Source organism: Paramisgurnus dabryanus, chromosome 19 (genome assembly GCF_030506205.2).
Source record: "Paramisgurnus dabryanus chromosome 19, PD_genome_1.1, whole genome shotgun sequence".
Classification (NCBI taxonomy): domain Eukaryota; kingdom Metazoa; phylum Chordata; class Actinopteri; order Cypriniformes; family Cobitidae; genus Paramisgurnus; species Paramisgurnus dabryanus.
In genome coordinates this window covers 3,390,593-3,409,559 of record NC_133355.1, presented here as the reverse complement: position 1 = coordinate 3,409,559, position 18,967 = coordinate 3,390,593, and the positions used below count along the sequence as shown (strand labels likewise).

The window sequence follows — 18,967 nt, the reverse complement described above, 5'->3', positions numbered from 1 at the left end:
AAACCGCCGCCATCTTAGAACAGGGGTCTTGTCATTGGAAGTATCTAGGTAAAGCTGCTATCTCCGCCTGTACTTCGAATTCATGAACGATGCCGGATTTTGTGCTGCGCATGGATGAAAGGGCTACTAGCACTATGCATTACAGTTAGAAAAAGTAAATTTTCATAAAATTAAAACTTTTATTTTTTCCTGGACTAAACGCTTATTACATGTCTGACTGTTGAAACGAACCAAAAGAAAACAAAGAAAATCGCGTTCATGACAATTTATGGTGATTTTATTTCTGTTACACCATTGCCTACAATGACGCTGATGCGGGATTCCCCTGTTTCAAGATGGCGGCTCTGTTTGACGCATTCGGTCCAATGAACTGCTGTAGCCAAGGCGACATCTAGTGTACATATCTATGCGTCCCAGTCAGGACCGTCAGGACGCGGCGCCAGACACAAATACACGGACGGGCATTTCATTTTTCAGGGGGGGGGCACAAATCAGAGCAACCTCACTGCAATGCATAATATCATTAATTATGAATTAAATGGACAAAAAAGCGAGGAAGAACTAACATATCTCTCCATTAACGCAATACAACGGAGAAGTCGTAAAGATTGGACCTAGCTTACTGAAGCAATCTAAACGCAAATAAAACACGTCGCAGGGCTCGACATCAACGAGTGGATTTTTTTAAAGGCCAAGTGAAAGAGAATTTTACTTGCTCGACCGAACAAGTTGCCTAGTCTGATTAAAAACGCCAAAACAGAATAATGATTCTGCATCCTTTAATCAATGGCGACCGAAAGTGCATAATGTAATAACGCAAAGTTAAACAAATAAGCACAGCAAACACAAAGTGTGTTAACAAAGTGGGTTAAACTTACTGCGGTAAAAATGTGGATTTTTTAATAACATGATACAGTTAAGCAGCATCACATCACGGTTGAAAATGTGACAGATTTAATGACAGTTCACTAAACAAGTAATTAATATTAAGCCACTTACATTTTAGACGCAATGCCAATGTTGACTGTTTTTGTTGTTTCAGCAGCGAAAATAGTGAAAGATAACAGCAGAACCATAACATGTCAGTCTCACTGCAGGCAGCACCCAATCGTGTCTTAAGTACGTTAAGCGGTGGCGCGCTTAGCAAACAACCAAACATTTCCGCTCTCACTATTGACAAACCAATCAAATACGTTTAAAATATATATTTTTTTAATTAGACCAAACACATTTTTATTTTTATTCAGGAGTTATATATGTACAAAACAATAACTTTTAATTAATAGCAGTGGCCTATTGATAAAAACATGGAGCAGCTGGTGAACAGGTGAAGGGAGACCGCAGGTTCGTCCAGGGCGGGCCCTTGTTGTATGTCGGTTAATAAGGACGCTACACAAGCGGCTGTTAAGAACAGTGCGTTTATCTGTTTATATATTGCACAACTGACATGCACTCACAGCACAACACTGAAGACTTCCTGTCACAAGGTATACATACATAAAGTCCCCACAAGGTGGAGCTGCTGCCTAAGCAGTACAACAGGATACCCTGTAACATCTCCCTTCCTGTAGTAAGATATTCAAACATTAAATGACATTGTCAACAACCTGAACTTGATTAAACTCCCCCTGTTAACTCTGCAAAGAACACCCCAACTGATTAACAGGCTATTATATACCACCGCTGTCAGAACACAATTACTGATAAGACAGCTGTTAACATTGTTTTGTTTACTGGTTCAGTTAGCCCCACTTAAAGGTTCAATCTATCCCGAGGTTTAATTAGCCGGCCACTCCGGGAGTATGACTGGCCCTGCTCCACTCGGTGTGGCGTGCAAATGGTTTGTGAGGAATGGGGTGTCTCTTCACTGCTATCCTCGCTCGCAGCGCTCTCTGCTGTGGCATGTGCATCCCCAGGAGGCTCTGGAGAATGTTCTAGATTCCCTGCTGACAACGAGGGAACTCCCTCTGCTGGTCTAAGATCGACCCTGTTACGACGGTACGTTGTCCCCTCCACATTAACAACATAGGACCTGGGACCTGCCTGCTGCAGGCACACCCCTTTTCTCCACCGGCCGGTCCTGTCCCCAGGGAGTGGTTTCATCCTGATGGGCTGACCGATGTTTAGCTCAGGCAAATCTTTGGCTGATCTGTCATAGCTGAGTTTCGCCCTCTGGCGTTTCATACACAGTTTGTCTGGTACCTCATTGATGACCCGGGGCATCAGAAGCTGGTCCGTCACAGGGAGGTGCGTTCTCAGTCTCCGCGACATCAGTCGCTGGGCAGGACTGCAGTGCAGTCCTTCTGAGGGCGTGTTCCTCCAATGAAGAATAGCTTTCCATGGGTCCTCGCCAGCGAACGCAGCTCTTCTGCAAAGGCTTTTTACAATCTTAACTGCCGACTCAGCTTTGCCATTGGCTTTTGGGTGTCTTGGCGATGAGGTAACATGCTCAAAGCACCACTCATTTGCAAATGTCCTGAAAGCTCCACATGCGAACTGACATCCACAGTCAGAAATGACCCGGTCTGGTATGCCATGGCGTGCAAATTGAGCCTTGCACCTCAGGATCGTAGTCTCAGCTGAGAGGTCAGGAAGCAGATCGACCTCCCAGAAGTCAGAGTAATGGTCCACCACGAGCAGGAAATCCTTTCCTGCATGGTTGAACAGGTCCATGCTCACTATCTGCCAGGGACGTGTGGGTAGTGGGTGTGACATCATGGTCTCTTTCTGTTGTTCATGTGCGTACTCATTGCACACAGAACATTGTTGCACAAAGTCTTTTATTTCTCCCTGCATGTTGGGCCAGAATAGGGTGTCACGGGCTTGCCTGTAGCAAGCCTCTCCCCCTATGTGGCTGTAGTGGATCCGTCTCAGCATTTCTGATCGCAAAGTTTTAGGGATGATAACACGCTGGCTTCTGAAGAGTACGCCGTCTTGCACACTGATTTCGTCTCTGATGGCCCAGTACCCTCTAATCACTATGGGCGTCTCCTCTCTGCAGTCTGGCCATCCTTCCAGCACGACAGTCTTAAGCATCTGAAGACACTCATCCTTCTCCGTGTGTTGTCGGATTTGAGTGAGGCGTTGGCTGGTGACGTTCAAATAGTCTGTCTGCTGAATTGCCGCGGTGTCGTACTGTTCCTGCTGCAAGCTGCAGACCATTTCCCGGCTGTACTGCGTGTCCGTGCTCTGTGGCGGGGTAGCAGCTCTGCTGAGCGTGTCACTGATGTACATTTCCGGGCCTGGTTTGTACACCACTTTGAGGCAGTAATTCTGAAGCGTGAGGAGCATGCTCTGGAGGCGTTTTGGCGCACTGAGAAGGGGTTTAATGAAGATGGACACCAGCGGGCGGTGATCTGTCTCTGCTGTAATATCACCTCTCCCATACAGGTAGTAGTGGAATCGCTGACAGGCAAACACAATGCTCAGGCATTCTTTTTCTATTTGAGCATAATTTTGCTCTGTTTGGGACAATGCACGGGATGCAAATGCAACTGGCTGTCCTTCCTGCAGCAAACAGCAGCCCAGGCCCGTCTGGCTGGAGTCGCTCTGTATGGTGACTGGTCTGTTGATATCGTAATACCTCAAAACCGGTACAGCTGTAATCAGCTTCTTGATCTCCATAATGGCCGCATCGTGCTTCGGCAGCCAGTGCCACTGTACATCTTTGTCCAACAGCCTCCTCAGTGGTTCACAGACTTCTGATAAGCGCGGCATGAACTTGGATAGGTAGTTCACAAACCCCACAAAACGCTGCACACCTTTAGTGTCCGTGGGGTTGGGCATGTCTAGAACTGCTCTGACCTTGTCAGGGTCAGCTTTGAGGCCCTCGGCTGAAAGGACATGGCCATGAAAGCGGACTTCCTTAACTCGAAATTGCAGCTTCTTCAAACTTAGCCTCAATTTTACTTCCCTGCATCTGTCCATCAGTGCGATAAGATTTGCGTCATGGTCTTGGATGGCTTCTTCCTCTGTGTCGCCACAGCCCACAATTAAGATGTCGTCAGCTATAGGCTCAATTCCTTTCAAGCCCACCAGGAGCTCGTGCTGCTTCCTCTGATACAGTTCTGGTGCAACTGACACACCAAAAGGGAGTTTCAGCCAGCGTTTCCTGCCCCACGGCGTCCAAAATGTAGTCATCAAGCTGCTCTCCTCATCCAGGCGGCACTGTAGAAACGCGTCCCGCGCGTCCACCAGCGTAAAGATACGTGCTTTTGGCAGCTTGTACAGCACATCATCTAGGGTGGGCATAAGGTAATGGGACCGCTTTAGAGCTTGGTTCAGGGGTCTGGGGTCAATACAGAGCCTAAGTTTCTCTGGCTTCTTCACTATGACCAGATTGCTTATCCAGTCAGTGGGTTGTGTGACTGTGACTAAGTGCCCATCCCTTTCATACTGGTCCAACTGCGCTTTAACGGCTGCTTTGAGGGCCACTGGTACATTTCTGGGGGCGCATTGCACAGGGGCAACAGTGCTGTCCAGCTCAAAGTGAAGTTTGCCAGGCAAAGAGTCAATAGGGCCGTTGAAGACATCATGATACGTGCTGATTAAGCTCTCTTTAGTCAGCATGCTCAACTTCATATGCTCTACACTATTCAACTCCTCTGGAATTGTGAAGCGTATCAGACCGAGTTCCTCGCATGTGGATCCCGAAAGCAGTGGCCTCTGGCTGGATTTCACAATTTCAAAGTCAAGTTTATGTTTTTTGCCTCTAATGACACACTGAGTGCTGAACAGTCCCATGGAGTTCATCCAAGCACTGTTGTAAAGTTTCAGTCTGGTCCGACTAGGCTGAAGAGCCGTCCTGGGTGATAGTCTCATTTTGTCCTTGATACTCATCACGTTGCAGGTTGCTCCAGAGTCGAGCTGGCATCTCTGGGGCCCGTTCTGCAGTGGGAGGTTGACAAACCACTTTTTCCCCTGTGTGTTTACTGCTCCTATGCTCATTGCTGTGTAAATCTGGCCCAGATTTCCACCATTACCATCTTGATCCTCTTCAGAGGGTGCATCCATAGTGTGTAACTGGCGTGAGTTTTGGCCTCTTTTCCTGCACACTTTTGCGAAGTGATTGGGGGTGCCACACGAGCGGCATGCTTTTCCAAAAGCGGGGCACTGGTCCCGCCCACGTCTGTGTTGAGAGCCACAGTACCGGCACTCGCCTGTCACTCTCATGCTCTGTGCGGGTTTGACGGTCTGTTCATATGGCCTGCTTGTAGGCCGCCGTCGCTGTTCCTCTGCCATATTAAGGCTTTCTCCAGTTCTAGAACTGTCCAGTGCCATAGTTTTCAACTTACTGTCCATAATCTCTGCAGTGCGGCAAATCTCAACTGCCATTGCCAATGTGAGGTCTTTTTCTCTAAGCAGGCGGCGCCTTGCCCCCTCATCAGTTATCCCAAGAACAAGCCTGTCTCTTATAAGCTGGTCTCTTAAGACTCCATATTCACATGTTGCTGCTTTCTCTCTCAGTCTCGTAACAAACGCATCAATAGTCTCACCCTCCTCTTGTCTAAGATTTCCAAAAACGTACCTTTCAAAGATGACATTTTTAGTGGGTGCAAAGTAGTCTTCAAGTGCTTCCAGTATGGCCTTTACGTCTTTCTGTTGGTCTTGTGTGAGACCCAGGTTGTGCTTGTATACGTGCCGGCACTCGCTACCCATTAGCCGTCTCAGTGTTGCCGCTTGCACGTCCGCATCTTTCTCAGATAGTCCGGTCGCAAGTAAGTAATCATCAAACTCTGCTCGAAAACTTGCCCAATTGCTGCTCAAGTCGCCAGACATCTTCATCGGCTCCGGTGGCGGAATTGACGACGCCATCGTACAGTCACAATGTTATTCTATGACTAACGTGAGCCGGTTTGCCGCAAACTAAACTTCTCCGTACATAAACAAAACGCGTCGCGTCAGCGACCGCCTACATATGCTCACTTTTGGGTCCTAATCTATCTGACACCATGTTGTATGTCGGTTAATAAGGACGCTACACAAGCGGCTGTTAAGAACAGTGCGTTTATCTGTTTATATATTGCACAACTGACATGCACTCACAGCACAACACTGAAGACTTCCTGTCACAAGGTATACATACATAAAGTCCCCACAAGGTGGAGCTGCTGCCTAAGCAGTACAACAGGATACCCTGTAACAGCCCTGGTGACTCACAGGGCGGGCCCGGCCCCCTAAAGCCCGCCCATGGCGCCGGGACTGCGTTTAAGTAACGCGATTCGGTTTTGCAGTGACATTGAAAGTCATATATTGTCATTTTAAATCATTAAAGTGCTCAGCTGCAGACATGGCCGAAGAGATCACACTGTACTGGGGCTCGGGTTCTCCACCCTGCTGGCGTGTGATAATCGCGCTCGAGGAGAAACAGCTGCACGGATACAACAGTAAACTACTGTCGTTTATGAAAAAAGAACATAAAAGTGCTGAGGTGTTGGAGCTGAACCCCAGAGGACAGGCGAGAATTACACACTTTATCTGCTGTGTCTTCATCTTAACATACACAACAAGCTTAATGAAGCGATAGAATAGTTTTGGTCTTCATGTTGAACTTTGTTTTTGCAGCTTCCAGCTATGAAGCACGGAGACAGAATCATTAACGAGTCGTTTTCCGCGTGCATGTATCTGGAGGTAAGAAGCGCGTGAACCATACATTATTGAGATGACACAACTCTTAAATAAACAACTAAAATATACACTTTCCTCACCATTTGTATATTCAAATCACTTTGTATGTATATTACATATTTTGATATTGTTTCTGTTGTTAAAGTTTTTTTTTTTTTTACAAAACATACTTTAGATTTTTTTTATACATTAATTAAAAATGGACATTTGTCGATAAAGGTCTCAGCTATTCAGCAATTTCTTAAAGGGACACTTCACCCATTTGCATAAAGCTTTGTATTGTTAGAACCCCAGTCATGTTTTTGAATGGTCGTTCATCATCCATTTTTCATGTATTAATTGTTTTGTGTGTTTAGAGTGTGTTTAAAGGGCAAGGCACACAACTGATTCCAGATGACCCTGCTGAACAGGCTTTGGTTTATCAGCGCATGTTTGAGACAAACACCCTGATGCAGAAAATTTGTACTTTTCTTACATTAACACACACACGTTAGCTGTACTGTTTGTCAAATAACCCAACATGATGATATACCATTGAAAGCTTGTGTGTTGTGTTAAATCTTTCAGATGAAGTAGCTTTCTATGAAAAGATTGTGCCCGAAGGAGAGAGACTTGAATCTGCCCTGAAGAGAAAAAAAGATGATTTAATTTCTGAGCTGAAACTGTGGAACGGCTATCTGGAGAAGGTCTGATCATCTCCAGCTGTCTCACTTCATATTATCATCAACTCTGAATGACAATACAGGTGCTGGTCATGTAATTAGAATATCATCAAAAAATTGATTTATTTCACTAATTCCATTCAAAAAGTGAAACTTGTTTATTATATTCATTCGTTAAACGCAGAATGATATATTTCAAATGTTTATTTATTTTAATTTTGATGATTATAACTGACAGCTAAGGAAAATGTCAAAGTATCTCAGAAAATTAGAATATTACTTAAGACCAATACAAAGAAAGGATTTTTATAAATCTTGGACAACTGAAAAGTATGAACATGAAAAGTCCTTTCATCAACCTCATGTTGATCTAAACCTGTATGAGTTTCTTTATTCTGTTGAACATAAAACAAGATACTTTGACAGTTAACGGTACCCAATGATGTCCATAGTAGGATAAAACAAATACTATGGAAGGGTTTGGGTTCTGTCAACTGTTTGCTTACCATCATTTATCAAAATATCTTGTTTGTTGACTTGTACATATTAAGATAAACTTAAGAACATCTTACTTAACTGTGCTATTTTGAGACACCATTTATTTTAAAGTATATTTAGTCCTTTTAAGTGTGTTCTGTGAAGCAGACTCGCTGTTTTGTTCCAGTTTTTTCCAGCAGAGGCGGTTATCCCTATTGCTTATCCCTGGCAGTTATTTGTAATCAGTAAGGCAAGGCAAGGCAAGTTTATTTGTATAGCACATTTCATACACAGAGGTCATTCAAAGTGCTTTACACAGAGATGAGAAAACAATATATAAAAAAAGAAAATGTAAAAATAAGATTTACACGATAAGATCACAATAAAGACAAAGATACATGAGAATTTAAAATAACAATTAAAGAAAATAAATGTGATTTTAATAAAACAGTTAAAAATATTAAAAAGAATAAAACAGGAGTAAAAGTGACTTGAGTTAAAAGTGCAGTCAGTGTGAAGCAGCACAGTGCTCATTCAGTAAATGCAGAGTTAAACAGATGTGTTTTTAATCTAAATTTAAAAGTGTTTACTGTTGAAGCACATCTGATCTCTTCTGGAAGTTGATTCCAGCTAGAGGTGGGCATAATAACTAAATGCTGACGCACCTTGTTTTGAGTGAACCCTTGGTATTTCTAACTGACCTGATCCTAATGATCTGAGTAATCTTTTAGGTTTATATTCAGTTAGCATATCTGTCATGTATTTGGGTCCTAAGCCATGAAGTGATTTATAAACGAGTAACAATACTTTAAAGTCTATTCTAAATGTAACAGGAAGCCAGTGTAAGAACCTGAGGACTGGAGTAATGTGCTCAGATTTTTTGGTTCTGGTCAGAATTCTGGCAGCAGCGTTCTGTATGAGCTGCAGCTGTCTAATGGTCTTTTTGGGGATCCCAGTAAGGAGTCCATTGCAGTAATCCACCCTGCTGGTGATGAAGGCATGAACAAGTTTCTCTAAGTCCTGTCTTGAGACAAAACATCTAATTCTGGCAATATTTCTGAGATGGTAGTAAGCTGATTTGGTTATCGCTTTCACGTGACTACTGAAATTAAGATCAGACTCTAAAATTACACCAAGATTTCTGACTTTATTTTGTGTCTTTAGACCCCTAGAGTCAAGGTATGTGTTAACTTTGAGAGTTTCATCTTTATTTCCAAATACAATGACTTCGGTTTTGTCTTTGTTTAACTGGAGGAAGTTTTGACGCATCCAACAGTTAATTTCATCAATGCATTTACATAGAGAGTCAATGGGGCTGTAGTCATTGGGTGACAGGGCTAAGTATATCTGGGTGTCATCTGCATAGCTGTGGTAAGCAATTTGGTTCTTTTTCATTATTTGACCACGTGGGAGCATATACAAATTAAACAGAAGCGGTGCAAGAATTGAACCCTGTGGGACTCCACATGTCATGGATGTCCACTCAGATTTATGATTACCTATGTTCACATAGTAACCTCTTCCTTGTAGGTATGTTTTGAACCATTTTAGGACCATCCCAGAAAGTCCTACCCAGGTTTCCAGTCTATGTAAGAGTATGGTGTGATCTACTGTGTCAAAGGAAGCACTAAGATCTAGTAGCACCAGCACTGATATTTTACCTGAATCAGAGTTTAAGCGAATATCATTTATTATCTTTATGAGCACTGTCTCTGTGCTGTGATGCTGACGAAAACCAGATTGAAAGTTGTCCAGATAGCCATTTGAGTTTAAGAATTTGTTCAGCTGATTGAAAACAACCTTTTCAATGATCTTGCTTATAAACGGAAGATTTGAGATAGGTCTGTAGTTGCTAAGTATGGTTTTGTCTAGGTTACTCTTTTTTTAGGAGAGGCTTAACAACTGCTGTTTTTAATGACTCTGGAAAAGTGCCTGTGATCAGAGAGGTGTTTACTATTTTTAAGAGGTCAGTTTCTAAGCAGTTAAGTACCTTTTTGAGAAAAGATGTGGGGAGAGTGTCAAGGCTGCAAGTTGATGCTTTAAGATGTTGTACTGTTTCTTCCAAGGTTTTTATATCAATTATGTCAAATTCTGAAAGAGTGACTAATTTCTGAGGTTGTTGCAATGCTATCTGACTGACCACAGTACAATTTGAGGTCGTATTGATTGCCATTCTGATATTACTGATCTTCTCAGAGAAAAAAGTTGCAAACTCATTGCATTTGTTGTCAGAGAGCATTTCACTAGGAACTTGATTTGGGGGGTTTGTTAGTCTCTCTACAGTAGCAAAAAGAGTGCGAGTGTTGTTTATGTTGTTGTTGATAATGTTTGAAAAGAAGGTCTGTCTAGCTGTGCCTAGTTCTACATTGAAAGCACGAAGACTGTCCTTATAGATGCTATAATGTACTTCAAGTTTTGTTTTCCGCCACATACGTTCAGCTTTTCTGCATGTTCTTTTCATGCGCTGTACTGCTGTTGTGTTTCTCCAGGGTGCTTTACGTCTGCAAGTGATCACCCTGACCTTAACTGGAGCTATACCATCAATAGTAATTGGCAGTTATCCCTATTGCTTGTACACTTTTTTTCTACCACATCTTTTCCTTCCCTTTGCCTCTCTTTTAATGTGCCTGGACACAGAGCTCGATGAACAGCCAGCCTCTGTCAAGTCAACAATCTTCCCCATGATTGTGAAGCCTACAGATCTAGCTGATTAGAGTGTGGCACCAGGTGTCTTCAAAATTGAACCTTTTCACAATATTCTAATTTTCTGAGATACTGAATTTGGGATTTTCCTTAGTTGTCAGTTATAATCATTCAAATTAATACACATTTGAAATATATCAGTTTGTATGTAATGATACTAATAATAAATATAATGATACTAAAGAATAATTATAATACACAAGTTTCACTTTTTGAATGGAATTAGTGATATAAACTTTTTCATGATATTCTAGTTATATGACCAGCACCTGTATATGAGGTACAGTACAGTAGTTTTTTGACTAGAGTCCCCCACCTCACTTCACATTGAAATCAATATAAGTGTATACTTTACAATAAAATAAAGGTTATTTATAAAAACATTTTTGCATTGCAAGAATACAATGGCAGAATCTAGCTATTGACATTACAGCAGTGAGATCAGATGTTTTCTTAACATCTTTAATCTCTAATATAAACCTTCATCTTCATCAGATGGGGAAAGGATCTTACCTTGCTGGCAAAAACTTCACCATGGCCGATGTTGTTTGCTTCCCCGTCATCGCGTACTTTCCACGTCTTAGGTGAGTGAAATCTCCACACAGAATATAAATCATTGACAGTGTCAGATCAAACTCTGATTCAATAATGAATCTTTCATGATATTCTGTCAGTTGTCCTAAAGAGAGATGTCCCAGACTGATGGAGTATTATGAGATGGTGAAGGATCGGCCCAGTATTAAAGCCAGCTGGCCACCACACTGGCTGGAGAATCCTGAGGCCGAGAGCAAACTGAAGGACTTATAAAGTTCAACCTTCTGTCACAGACTAAACTTAAACACAACACACACTTTATATAAACAATGCATTGAGTATATATAACATTACAAAATTGCATTTCATTTAAACTGATATCACACACTAGAAGAAATGATACTAATCTTTTATTTGTTTGTTATTTGAAGTTAATCTGAAGTTTTTGTTCAATACTTTAATAATAACTAAACATTTATTAAAAAATAATTTTTGTATCAAGATAAACTGACTCTTAATGGATCTGCAATTGTATGTTAACATATACAAACATTTATAAGTTTTCAATAAACCATTTTCTTGTTTCATCAGCTTGTGTTACAGTAGTGTGACATCATTTCTCAGTGTGGATTTTTGCAGTTGTTATTTGTAATCAGTTACTTTTAACTAGTTACTTGTAATCAGTTACTTTTAACTAGTTACTTGTAATCAGTTAATTGTAACTAGTTACATGTAATCAATAACTTGTAACTAGTTACTTGTAAACTAGTTACTTGTAATCAGTTACTTGTAATCAGTTAGAGTAAATATTACTTCCACTGGCACCTTGTAATCAGTTACTTGTAATCAGTTACTTGTAATCAGTTACTTGTAATCAGTTACTTGTAATCAGTTACTTGTAATCAGTTAGAGTAAATATTACTTTCACTGGCACCTTGTAATCAGTTACTTGTAATCAGTTACTTGTAATCAGTTACTTGTAATCAGTTACTTGTAATCAGTTACTTGTAATCAGTTACTTGTAATCAGTTACTTGTAATCAGTTACTTGTAATCAGTTACTTGTAATCAGTTACTTGTAATCAGTTACTTGTAATCAGTTACTTGTAATCAGTTACTTGTAATCAGTTACTTGTAATCAGTTACTTGTAATCAGTTACTTGTAATCAGTTACTTGTAATCAGTTACTTGTAATCAGTTACTTGTAATCAGTTACTTGTAATCAGTTACTTGTAATCAGTTACTTGTAATCAGTTACTTGTAATCAGTTACTTGTAATCAGTTACTTGTAATCAGTTACTTGTAATCAGTTACTTGTAATCAGTTACTTGTAATCAGTTACTTGTAATCAGTTACTTGTAATCAGTTACTTGTAATCAGTTACTTGTAATCAGTTACTTGTAATCAGTTACTTGTAATCAGTTACTTGTAATCAGTTACTTGTAATCAGTTACTTGTAATCAGTTACTTGTAATCAGTTACTTGTAATCAGTTACTTGTAATCAGTTACTTGTAATCAGTTACTTGTAATCAGTTACTTGTAATCAGTTACTTGTAATCAGTTACTTGTAATCAGTTACTTGTAATCAGTTACTTGTAATCAGTTACTTGTAATCAGTTACTTGTAATCAGTTACTTGTAATCAGTTACTTGTAATCAGTTACTTGTAATCAGTTACTTGTAATCAGTTACTTGTAATCAGTTACTTGTAATCAGTTACTTGGTTTGATAAGTTTCTTTATTTCAAGACAACCAAGACAATAAAAAAAGTCTCAGTTGTGTTATAAATGTGTATTTCTTCAAGCACACAACAGAAACAGTCAAAGAAAATAAAATAGTTTTATGAAACATGAAGCTCTGCAACATTTTAATAATAAACATTAACCGTTAACTTACAGACACACATGAAAACATTCACTTTCTTTATCTACATATCTCTCAGACTTTTGTTTCTTTATTCACGAGTGATGTGAGAACTCATTTCCACCATTAACCTGCAGATATTTGAAAGCACAATCGAGGTCACACGTTCACCTCCATCTCTTCTGTCTCCTCAATCTTTCTCTTGAATCATTTCAGCTCTTGAGCATTCAGTGGATTCACAGCCCATAAATGGGAACAAGCTAGAGATAGTTCATCCAAAAGTCAAAATTCTGTCATCAACCTCATGTTGATCTAAACCTGTATGAGTTTCTTTATTCTGTTGAACAAAAACAAGATACAGTTGATGGTACCCAGTGACGTCCATAGTAGGATAAAATCAAATACTATGGAAGTGAATGGGTACCGTAAACTGTGTGCTTACCACCATTTATCAAAATATCTTGTTTTGTGCTCAACAGAATAAAGAAACTCATACAGGTTTAGATCAACATGAGGATGAGAAAATGATGACACAACTTTGGGTGAACTCCCTGTTAAGCTCCTTCACCAGAAACGATCTATTGAGACATGACTGAACCTCCCTCTTATGACAGTACAGCATTACTTTATAATCTCTTAGTCATCATCGTCATCTGATGAAGATTGAAGCCGGTCCGGGCGATAGCAGTGTGCGAGATTGCCGAGCTGCTCCATGGCTTCAGTCAGCTCACTGAACTCAAGACCGTGAGAGAGGAAACTTGGAGCCATGCGGCGTATATCCAGTGCAGCACATGATTTCTGTAACTCAGACAGCTGAAGACCCACGGCCGGACTGGACTGCAGAGACGTTAATACAGGAACACTAGACACTGAATGAGCAGCGGCTGAGGAGACAACAAATAGACAGAAAGAGACTTTGAATTTAATTTTAAACTTAATGACTGCTAGCTAGGTAATGCTAACATAGCAGACTCGTGGAAAAATGCATCGGTTATCATCATTTTTTGTCAATTAATTTAATAATGACTCAGCTACATCTGTTTTAAAGACAAAAGAATCACTTCATCTGATGTATAAAGTGAATAAAATAACTTTGAAATAATTGTGTAAATATTTGTGAAACTCCAGTAAGTCGACTGTCAATTATATATGTTTCTAATACATATGGTTTTTAATGATAATTGTTGGGATGTCCCTCCAACACCCCCGGTATGTAAGCCTATGCTTGTAAGACTAGTCTAAGTAGTTTATGCCACAGACTTTAGTTATAAAGTATTACTCACAGCCGGCAGGTGCAGACTGGTTTTGGAGGAAACCCTGTGAACTCAGATCTGGACTGAACATCTGAGGGAAAGGAGCTGTAAGCTTACTGGGGCTGGGCACCAGCTGTACCGCCCTACAGACAAACAGACAGACAGACAGGGATCAGTTGTGTGCTAACAGTCAAGATTACTGCACTGGTCTTATACTGACTTTCAAGCAGTTACTGGATTGTATGTGACTCACAGTGGGGTTGATGGGTAATGTTGCTGAATGTATGTTGCCAACACATCTTCACCACAGCGCTCATAGTGCAGAGGACTGGACGGCTCTATGCCAGGCAGCAGAGGACTGCAGAAAATAAATATTGTATCAGAAATACATCTGAAAAGTGATGTGTGTCACACATTCAGTATTCATATTACTGTTTAATGTTTCTCTATAACACTCACCTGACTAAACTCTGTCCCTCAAGGCCTTTGAGCGTCACCGATTGACCAAAACAGCATCCATCACCGAGCTCTGGGCAAGCCGACAGGGGTTTCCATGGCAACCCATTAGCAAAAGCATCAAGGGCATCCGGGAGACAGCTGCCGTGCATCATGGGAAACGGAACGGACCCATAAGCTGAAACAACCTGAAGAACAACAGAAAGTTGTGGGGAATCTGTGACGATCTGTTGTGATGAAATTCACAGATGAGTGACATCACTGACCTTCCTCCCTGAGGCGGTGAGAGCGTCTGAAAGATGCCACATGGGAGCGCTGTTCTGTCTCAGTCGATACGACACAGTCATAGCATCCAATGCAAGAGCTAAAACAGCGCTGGAGTGATACCACAGCGTCGGCTGAGACGAGACACAGGACAGATATAAGCAAGAAAAATACAAACAGATACTAACAACCTAGAATCTGTTTTATAGTTCAATGCAGCATGTTATACTCGGGACAAAAAGTGTCACTTGCGAGACATAAAAGTGATTAGTTAAGCATTAGTTCATGTTTTTTTGTTTAATAACACTGCATTATAATTGTCAAACTGTTGTGATCAGGATACACTGATCATTTAACAGACACCAGCTGAAAAAGCAGAATGAAATGAGACTCACATCATAGTTAAGTAGTGGAAAGTTCACGGGTGGAGGTGGGCGTCTCCCCAGGCCCCCACGAAGGGTCAAAGGGCAAAAGAATGAGCTGTGATTGGCCATACTGACAGTACCTAATGCACTGTTTATCATATGAAACACGTCCTTTATGGAGCTCTGATGGTAGAAAAATCACAACATTATATCAGCCAGGGTATAATTACAGCATATTACACAACCACTTACCAAATAAATCATTTAACAGATTAACTCTACACACTGTTGTCATGATACAAATATGAATACTTGATGATGTTTGGTCAAATATATAATACAAGATAATAAAATGTCATCCCATCACTACATTCATCACAATGAATGAAACTCTTCTCACCTTGTCTGAATGACTGACAGGACTCATGCCCCAAGTAAGGATGCAACGACCTCCATAAGAGTCCTGCAACATCTCTGTCACCTTTGAACCCAAGCCTGAAAACCCATCAGCAAGATCACACAACACCTGAAATCCCTGGACAACAGAAGATGATCATATTTATCCTCATACTCCGAAGAGATGCTTTAATAAGTCACATGAGCCAATGATATTAACAAATAAAAACAACTCTTTTATAGGAAAAGGTAGTTTTGATCTCGTGTTTACCTGCAGATAATCACATTCTTCAGTAAAAAAATGCAGTCGGTCCTCCAGATCTTCTAACACTGAGCGCTGTAAGAGCATCTCTCCCTGACCGAACGCCTCCAAGCGCTCCGATTCACTGATGACAAACACATACACAACACATCTGTCTGACATCATTCAATAATCAAATGTTATGCTCCATACACACAAAACATGAAGCATCGCGTTCCTCGCTCTAGATTTCTCGTGGGATTTAACTTTGTGTCATGTGAATTTTTAGCTTGAGGTGAATATTTTTAACTTTTAAAAGACACATTTAAGGCGAAAAGTGCACGTTTTTGCGACAATCGCGACGCCCAATTTGCATCATTGCGCATTTGGTGTGTACACCCCATTCTTCTCCTGTGTTGTCAATATACTCTCTCCTGAAACAGCTATTTGGGATGGCATATACAATATCAGGGCTCATCCTATTTAATAAACAGTAAACATGGATTTCACTGGACATTTACACACCACAGAAGAGGGCTGAACATTTTTGGTCTCTTTGCTATTGCACTTACACAGAATTTCACTAGCATACAAGTGACCTTCAAAGCTGATAGACATGAACTTAACACTGACTGTGACGTTAAACCCCTGATACTGATGTAAATGACTGCTCACTGGTTAAACTGATCTACTCACCCATCATGATTAAACTGGTTAATGACAGAAATGGTACGCGGATGAAGGTGAATCCTCAGGAAATCTGACCACACCCTCACACTTCCCTCCAGCCTATAGGATTTCTGTATCCGGTCCAGACAGCTGTTAACGGTCTCCATGGCAACAGCAGCTTTTCCTCTGGTTACTGTATGAGCGTTAAAAAAAATCTGAATTTATATTTCAACAAATACAACTTTGATGTCAATCAAATGCATGGTAGCAACAAAAATTATGACATAGTATCTTTAACGCTCTCACTAACAGAGGCGGACACTACTTGAGTATTTTAAGTAAATTTTCCATGCATCTGTGCTTTATCAGAGTAAAAATTGAAAAAACTTACTTTACTAAAAAATGTTCACTACATTCTAAAGCATAGACTCATACTGTGTATTCCTTTTACATTGCATATTAAAATTTATTTTATACCTAATTACATAAAAAATGTGTACTTATTCTTATGTAAAATTACTTTTTACTTAAGTAAAAGTAAAAAAATACTAGATGTTTAATGTATTTAAATATTAAAGATAAACCAAAAACTTGAAATTATGAAATTTAGTGGAGTAAAAATTATGATAATATGCTTTGGAATGTATGTTTTCCAAAGAAAAACACTGATAAAATACAAATATTTAAAAATGTACTTTTATGTAGAAAGTAAAAATACTTCAGTAGTGTTGTCCGCCTCTGCTCACTAATGCTTCTTTACGAAACTAGATGGCCAGGTGAAAAGTGCATTCAGTTATTCATGATGATACACATCTGTAATGGGGGGTACACACCAAACGCTAATTCAACAATTTGCGCAAGTAGGTTAAATGCGGATATCAATGTGAATATCAATGACAAAGATAAAGACACAAAAATATAGACTTGCGCATATAGACGTGCGAATATAGACGCAAACTTGTACAAGGCACCTGAGCAGTGACCTGGACCGGAAAAGTCTGACTGAGCTGGAAAACTCCCCATCTAGAGGAAAAACAGACAGAAAACCTTCAGAAACATCAGTGGAATAAAACATTATCACATCATTACAGACAAACTCACATCAAGACTGTTGAGATCTTGTAGGAAAGAGTTTTTGCTTGTTGGGCTTTCTTTATGGGTCATAATCTGTCCTTCCCTAAAAAGCAAAACTACTCAATCATTCATCTTTGTCAAGACATTTCATTTATCAATATGACAATAAAACATGATGGAGAAATAATGAAATGCATCACAGAAACTGTAAATGCACACAAACACATCTAACCATGTAAATGTTGCATCTTCATGCTCTGTTTCATACAAACTGCCCTCCTGTCGCAGCGTCTGAAGACTTCCTGAAGAAATAAAACAGACATGAGGATGACATTGAATACAATAGCACTGCTGTTACTGTAACTCTGTGTCTGTGATGAAGACTTTATTAAATAAAAACATCTCTAAATTAACTAATTAATATAAGTTTGTCCCTGAAGTTATTATTTTATACACTGAATAAAAGATGTAAAAATATCAATTATGTAAATATGCTGGACAAGCTCTCAAAAGAGATGTGATAACTTTACCCTTCAGGTCCATGGCAATGAGTCGGGGGGTGTATGTGACTTGACCGCCCAGAGTGCGACCCTCTCTGAACAACACATCACTCTGTAGCTCACCCGGGGGTGAATCCGGGTCATAACACAGACCCGCATCCTATAGAGAGAGAGAGCGAGACAGAATTATTACTGAAACACCCGGGGTAACATTAGTTTACCATGGTAAGTTCTGTAAAGAAGCTTCTAGAAACTAAATCTGTACCCGACTAAAGTAACGAATCATTACACAGATTATGTTTTTCACATATAGTTTGCCAGAAAACTTATAATTATCTCACTATATAAAGTGATAATAAAGTGATGTGATCCGCTATAAACTGACACACTGACCTGCAGATTCCACCAGTGTGTGCCGATGAAGTTAGAATAATGTCCCAGGTGAAGTGTCACAACCTCCCTGCAGATACCGCTCATAATGATATCTGAACATTAAAACATATTACTTCTGTGAAATTTAAAACGATTCAGGTTATGATGCGCTAAAGAAACACAGCACAGCTCTCACGCCATCAGTGGCAGACTAACTTCCGCATGTGGGCGTCACTCTGAGAGTTCTCAATGATGATTGGCTGCTACATCTCAAATAACGAGATGATTGGCATTCTGTAGCTGAAGGGGTGCAATGATTGGCTGAGGGAATGTTGGTGTCGTGTAGGGGTAGTTTGGTTTCACTGCGCCTGACGCGCACGTGTGCAGCGCTAATAAACTGCGTAGATGTTTTTATATATAAATGCTTTAAATAAATATTTTAATTATTTATTCTTATTTTTTATTAAGTTCATATACGGCATATTCATGAGCCTAATAAATATTTTACTAAC

General features: G+C 40.2%; 2 protein-coding genes across 2 annotated transcripts; one reads left to right on the top strand and one right to left on the bottom strand.

Annotated features, from left to right (window-relative positions):
• Window positions 1-408: 408 nt before the first annotated feature.
• On the top strand, window positions 409-11,593 carry LOC135774061 (glutathione S-transferase A-like). Its single transcript, XM_073812660.1, has 7 exons — window positions 409-434; window positions 6,207-6,457; window positions 6,565-6,630; window positions 6,984-7,089; window positions 7,195-7,313; window positions 10,965-11,053; window positions 11,144-11,593. The coding sequence occupies exons 2-7, from the start codon at window positions 6,290-6,292 to the stop codon at window positions 11,274-11,276; spliced, it is 681 nt and encodes a 226-aa protein (XP_073668761.1). The 5' UTR covers window positions 409-434; window positions 6,207-6,289; the 3' UTR covers window positions 11,277-11,593.
• A 1,180-nt stretch (window positions 11,594-12,773) lies between these two features.
• Window positions 12,774-18,692, bottom strand: msto1 (misato mitochondrial distribution and morphology regulator 1). The gene is made up of 14 exons (XM_065283987.2): window positions 18,477-18,692; window positions 18,114-18,243; window positions 17,816-17,885; window positions 17,611-17,686; window positions 17,481-17,532; window positions 16,537-16,702; window positions 15,871-15,985; window positions 15,604-15,738; window positions 15,234-15,386; window positions 14,841-14,972; window positions 14,578-14,762; window positions 14,372-14,476; window positions 14,149-14,261; window positions 12,774-13,749 (listed from the first exon to the last, which is right to left on the bottom strand). The coding sequence occupies exons 1-14, from the start codon at window positions 18,558-18,560 to the stop codon at window positions 13,502-13,504; spliced, it is 1,764 nt and encodes a 587-aa protein (XP_065140059.1). The 5' UTR covers window positions 18,561-18,692; the 3' UTR covers window positions 12,774-13,501.
• Between the last annotated feature and the right edge of the window lie 275 nt (window positions 18,693-18,967).